Source organism: Chelonia mydas, chromosome 12 (assembly GCF_015237465.2).
Source record: "Chelonia mydas isolate rCheMyd1 chromosome 12, rCheMyd1.pri.v2, whole genome shotgun sequence".
Taxonomy (NCBI): Eukaryota; Metazoa; Chordata; order Testudines; family Cheloniidae; genus Chelonia; species Chelonia mydas.
Genome location: NC_051252.2, coordinates 1,052,392 through 1,058,391, shown reverse-complemented (window position 1 = coordinate 1,058,391; position 6,000 = coordinate 1,052,392). Strand labels below are relative to the sequence as shown.

Below are 6,000 nucleotides of genomic sequence, written 5' to 3'. Positions count from 1 at the left end.
TTTTGCCTCTCAGCACTGGGTGCCGGCAACACTGAGACCTTCACTCAGCCCACAGAGAACAAACGAGGCTAACATCAAAGTACCCAGAACACCACTGAATTTGGTTTGTGTGGGAGGGGGCTTGTTTGTTAGTTTTGCCTTTTTTCTTTAAACACTCGGTCTGCTTGGGGTCCTGAACACAAGTGCTTAATTAGCACACTTAAGCTATATTAAGCCTGGATGTAGCAGGCAGTGGTGTCACACCTGCATCTCCCCACCACCTCCCCCCCCCCAAACAATCTTCACACCTGGGCTCTTCCCCCACCCCCTCCTATTGTCCCCATCCCACACAACTAATCCCCTTACAAAGGCTCTCCTCAATCTCCCTGCTACTGCCTACCCTCCCACACACTTTCACCCCAGGGCTGTCACCTCCCTCTCTTCTACTACCCGCCCCCCAACACACACACACTGAGCCAACCCCCATCTTCAACCCAGACTCTCCCTCCTCTCCCTCCCTCTGCCCCGTCACACCAACCCCCACCTTAAACACCCTTCTTCTCCTACACCCCCCACACGGAGTCACTGCCAGCTCCCACATCGCACCCTGACTTGCCCCACAACTGCCCCTTTCCTGCAAAACTGGGCTGTGCCCCCTCCCCTCCCTGGAGTGCAAGGCAGTTCCTGGGCATTCCCACTGGCAGGGGGCACAGAAGCCAGCACTGACAAGTCCCACTGTCACCACCCCGCCCTGCTCCCAGGGACTACAGACCACCACCCCCACCTGAAGTGCAGGGTTGAGACAGTGCCCAGGAGCCCACAGGCATCACATTTGCTGGGGGGCTGCCCCCAGCTCCCCACCGCCCAGAGCTGCCCAGAGGAGGGGCAAGTGGGGCGATTTGCCCTGGGCCCCACAGGGGCCCCCACAAGAGTTTTCGGTGGCACTTCGGCAGCAGGGGGTCCTTCCACTCCATGTTTTCAGCGAAGTGCCCCAAAGACCCTGAGCGGAAGGACCCCCTCCACCAAAAAGACCCCAGGCCCCCTGAATCCTCTGGGCGGCCCTGCCACCGCCCCAGGAGAGTAGGGGAGACTCAGGGGTGGTGGGAGCCAGGAGCTCCAAGGGGGAAGGGAGCGCAGCAGGATTAGCACCAGGCCATTTCCTTGGTTGGGGTTTCTTTTTGGTCTGCTCTGACAATTTAAGCTGGGGTGGCTGGTAGCATGGCGCGGGGCATTCTGGGACTAGTACTGCAGCTGGCAGCCCAGGGCCCCAGTGAAACACAGAGGCGTGCAAACTACAACTCCCAGCACACCCTGCAACACCCAGTTCCTTTTGCACCTGCGCACTGCACTCCCCAGGCTGCTGAGTGTTTCAGCTGGCGCTGGGAAGTTGCTGACTCTTCACATTGCTGGGCTGTGGCCCAGGCTGGATTAACCCTTTGCGGGCCCCTTCCAAGTGTGGGCCTGGCGCCACCGGAGCCATTGTAAACCCTGTACTGACTGCACTGAGCTGGGGCAGGGGGGATCATACCATCTACAGTTATTAACCAACTGAATAGGAAACTAGGAAATTATCATTTAAAAGGTAGATTGATCCTTTTGTTTCATGTGATTAACAGAATTTTATTAGGCCAAGAAATCGCAGTTCAGAAAAAACATTAAAAAAATCTCCCCTGACTCCTTGGTATTGAAATGTCTTCGCTCAGAGTCCCATTGTCTATTTGCTCTTTGAAGACTGAGTTAAGATTGGAACTTCACTCCTGTCTGGAAACGAGTTTCACCTTAACTTAGTTAAGAGGATTGTCTTTGTCAGGGGACTTGATCTTGTCCAACTTCTTCCCCCCAGGAGGCCCTTGGAAAGACCCTCCAGAGGGGGTGTTTCACACACTCCCTCCAGCCCCAGGGAGACGAACCGCCCGCCATGTACCCGTTCTAGCCGAGCCTGATTTTCCCAGAATGGCATTATGAGCAACGGCACAGGGAGTTTGGCCACTTCTAGCTAGAGCCACCTGGGAAGATGTTGGAAGACGGGAAGCATTTGGTAATACCAGTACAATGCACAGCAAGGAAACCCTGCTTCAGCCCCCATAGGCATCCTCTGTAGATACTGTGGAGAGAAGCTGACTGACCGTGGTTTAGGAATAAGTATTAGATCCCGTTCTGGGACGCTCTCTGCTCAGAACGTGCTCTCAAGCAGGCAGTGGCACCCGCAGCCGGTGGGGCACACTTCCTGGGTGCGAAACCACTCCATCATGTGACTGGTGTGTCCTCCATGCCCACAAGTCAGACAGAAATTGGAGGAGCCTCGCACTGCCACGTGGCAGATGGCGCACTGGAAAGTGAAGCCCTTGCAGATGGCGCACTGGGTGCCCCGCACCTCGCTGCGGCAGTGAGTGCAGTACACCCCGAACTCTGGCAGCAGGGGAGGGGGAAAAGAAACAGAGAGAAAAACAGTTACTGCTGGCCCCTATAGCCCTGGAGACTGCAGCTCTCTACTGATCCCCGGGGCAGTCTCCCTCGTCTTCCGCCAGCCCTGCTGATCTGCCTCCGACCTGACCTGGGGAGCCTGCCTCCCTGAGTAAGAGCAGAGTTCTTCTCACAAGCCTGTTACATTCTTTTGCTGCTCTGCTGAGACAACCCAGTTAGGCGGAGACATCACAGCACGAGACCCATTAAAACAAGCCGTCCGAACAGCGTCAGGAGAAGGGAACTGCTTTTAGCCATGACTAACCTGGGCTGGACTGAGGTGCTGTGGAGGTGAAATCCTCAGCTGCCCTCTTCTCTCTCTACATTTCTGAAGAATTTTGTCTCTAGCATCCATCTCCTCCATGAGAAACAAACAGGCACAAGCCAAGCCCAGCATGTCAGGGGGAGCAAAGACGACCTCTGGTGTGAGGCTGCCATTTTCCTGGAGAAGAGCAGCCATGATCCAGGCTGCTCTGCTCTTCCAGCCCAATGACAAGGTGACGGGGCAAAGCGAGCTTCCTCACAGCTGCTGCTAATGCTGCTTTCCTGTCTGACATTACGCCCACCCAGAAGTGCAGTGTGCCTTCCTCTTGCTAGGCCTGCTGGAGAACTGCAATGGGCAGCCACAGGGTTTGGGGGAGTGTCTTGCCCACCCATTTTCAGGCTGGGTTTCCTAAAGCCAGAAAACAGGCTTTTGTGATTCTACCCACTAGACCAGGGGTGGGCAAACTTTTTGGCCCGAGGACCACATCAGGGTTCCAAAACTGTATGGAGGGCTGGGTAGGGAAGGCTGTGCCTCCCCAAACAGCCTGGCCCCTGCCCCCTATCCACCCCCTCCCACTTCCCGCCACCCTCAGAATCCCCCACCCATCCAACCCCCCCTGCTCCTTGTCCCCTGACTGCCCCCTCCTTGTCCCCTGACCCCCCACCCTACCCAACCCCCCCCCCGCTCCCTGTCCCCACCTCTACCCCTGACAGGCCCCCTGGGACTCCCACACCTATCCAACCCCTCCTGTTCCTCATCCCCTGATTGCCCCCCCCCAAACCTCCACCCCATCCAACCACCCCCTGTCCCCTGACTGCCCCCCGGGACCTCCTGCCCCTTATCCAATTACCCCGCCCCCTCCCCCTTACCATGCCGCTCAGAGCAGCATGTCTGGTAGCCACGCCACCTTGCTGCCTGGCAGGAGCTCGCAGCCCTGCCGCACAGAGCGCTGGCAGCATGGCGAGCTGAGGCTGCGGAGGAGGGGGGACAGCAGGGGAGGGGCCGGGGGCAAGCCTCCCCGGCCAGGAGCTCAAGGGCCAGGCCGGGTGTGGCCCATAGTTTGCCCACCTCTGCACTAGACATTGTGAGAACCTCTTAATCCATAGTCAGCGATTGGGTTGGTTCCCCATACTACCCCAGATGAGGAACAGCCTCTAGCACTGTCAAGAGGCCATCACTACACAGTGGTAAACACACTTTCAGCTAGTAACATCCCTCCGTCCCACACACAAAGCCACTTAGCCAAGATCTAAAGATCCCATCTCCACTGTGAACTGCCAACGGGGGGGGGGGGGTGGGGGGGGGGGGGGGGGGGGGGGGGGGGGGGCTGAGTACTTACCAAGCAATTTTCTGCCACAGCCAGTCTCTTGATGGACTTAATGGATACATCTTAGATCATCATGTCTGCTGAATATTTATCCCCAAACCTTTGAGGCAGGACAAGGACACTACAGGGTAGCTGGAAGAGGCAGAATTACACACTCACCAATTCCCTTGTGCGGGTCGGGAGGACAGGAGACGAACTTCAGAACCTCAGCCCGTTTCTCTCGTAGACCCCAGCGATAAAGGATTTCCCCGTAGCATTTCTTGAAGTCATCAAACTGCTGAGTGTTGGCAGGGTCCAGGAGCCTGGAGGAGAGACCCACACAGTCAGTCACTTGATCTGTTCACTCACCACAGCTCTGGCTGCGATTCTCAACCCAGCCACCAGCAATGGCTATGAAGTCACTTCTCAGGTAGCTACGGGAGCAACATCTTATTTTCCTAGTCTCTCAGACAGTGTTATAATTTTTTGAATGACAATGTCACGGTGAGCCTGAGTGGACCACATCTGTCATTGGAACTAGGATGTGTGGGGGAGGATCAGGTTCTCTTCTGAAGCCCTCGCTGCAGCTGATTCATGAAAAGATTTCACAGGCAGTCAGCCAATCACTTGAGCAGAATTGGTCTGGAGCATTAAGCTTTCAAGACCACTAACTGAGTGAAAGTTTGGACTAAGGGCTTGCCAACTCTCCCTTGATTAGCTGTAATGCCACCACGGAACAGCTAGCTAGACAGCCTTCCAGCTGACTCTGAGAACTACAGAGCCCTCTGTGGAGAAAGAAGTGGTTCGGGACTATTTAGAAAAGCTGGACGAGCACAAGTCCATGGGGGCGGTCAGGGGACAAGGACCTCGGTTGCATCCGAGAGTGCTAAAGCAGTTGGTGGATGTGATTGCAGAGCCATTGGCCATTATCTGTGAAAACTCATGGCGATCGGAGGAGGTCCCAGATGACTGGAAAAAGGCTAATGTAGTGCCCATCTTTAAAAAAGGGAAGGAGGAGGATCCTGGGAACTACAGGCCAGTCAGCCTCACCTCAGTCCCTGGAAAAATCATGGAGCAGGTCCTCAAGGAATCAATTCTGAAGGACTTAGAGGAGAGGAAAGTGATCAGGAACAGTCAGCATGGATTCGCCAAGGGCAAGTCACGCCTGACTAATCTAATTGCCTTCTATGACGAGATAACTGGCTCTGTGGATGAAGGGAAAGCAATGGACGTGTTGTTCCTTGACTTTAGCAAAGCTTTTGACACGGTCTCCCACAGTATTCTTGTCAGCAAGTTAAAGAAGTATGGGCTGGATGAATGCACTATAAGGTGGATAGAAAGCTGGCTAGATTGTCAGGCTTAACGGGTAGTGATCAATGGCTCCATGTCTAGTTGGCAGCCGGTATCAAGTGGAGTGCCCCAGGGGTCGGTCCTGGGGCCGGTTTTGTTCAATATCTTCATTAATGATCTGGAGGATGGTGTGGATTGCACCCTCAGCAAGTTTGCAGATGACACTAAACTGGGAGGAGTGGTAGATACGCTGGAGGGTAGGGATAGGATACAGAGGGACTTAGACAAAGTGGAGGATTGGGCCAAAAGAAATCTGATGAGGTTCAACAAGGACAAGTGCAGAGTCCTGCACTTAGGACGGAAGAATCCAATGCACCGCTACAGACTAGGGACCGAATGGCTCGGCAGCAGTTCTGCAGAAAAGGACCTAGGGGTTACAGTGGACGAGAAGCTGGATATGTGTCAACAGTGTGCCCTTGTTGCCAAGAAGGCCAATGGCATTTTGGGATGTATAAGTAGGGGCACTGCCAGTAGATTGAGGGACGTGATCGTTCCCCTCTGTTCGACATTGGTGAGGCCTCATCTGGAGTACTGTGTCCAGTTTTCGGCCCCACACTACAAGAAGGATGTGGAAAAATTGGAGAGTCCAGTGGAGGGCAACAAAAATGATTAGGGGACTGGAACGCATGACTTATGA

General features: G+C 54.9%; 1 protein-coding gene across 10 annotated transcripts in view; it reads right to left on the bottom strand.

Moving 5' to 3' along the window:
- Positions 1-1,578: 1,578 nt before the first annotated feature.
- WDR59 (WD repeat domain 59) overlaps positions 1,579-6,000 on the bottom strand; it is an 88,563-nt gene continuing 84,141 nt past the window's right edge. For 4 of the 10 annotated variants that reach the window (XR_006285086.1, XR_006285085.1, XR_006285084.1 and 1 more), the window contains one exon: positions 4,315-4,336. Coding sequence is in view for 5 of the 10 variants with exons in the window: in XM_007064534.4 (XP_007064596.2) it covers positions 2,153-2,388; positions 4,194-4,336 (379 nt within the window). In the remaining 5 variants the exon portion in view is untranslated. Of the gene's footprint in view, positions 2,389-4,193; positions 4,337-6,000 lie in introns of those variants that run through there. The other 6 variants (XM_007064534.4, XM_037878190.2, XM_027826948.2 and 3 more) reach the window with 3 other exon arrangements.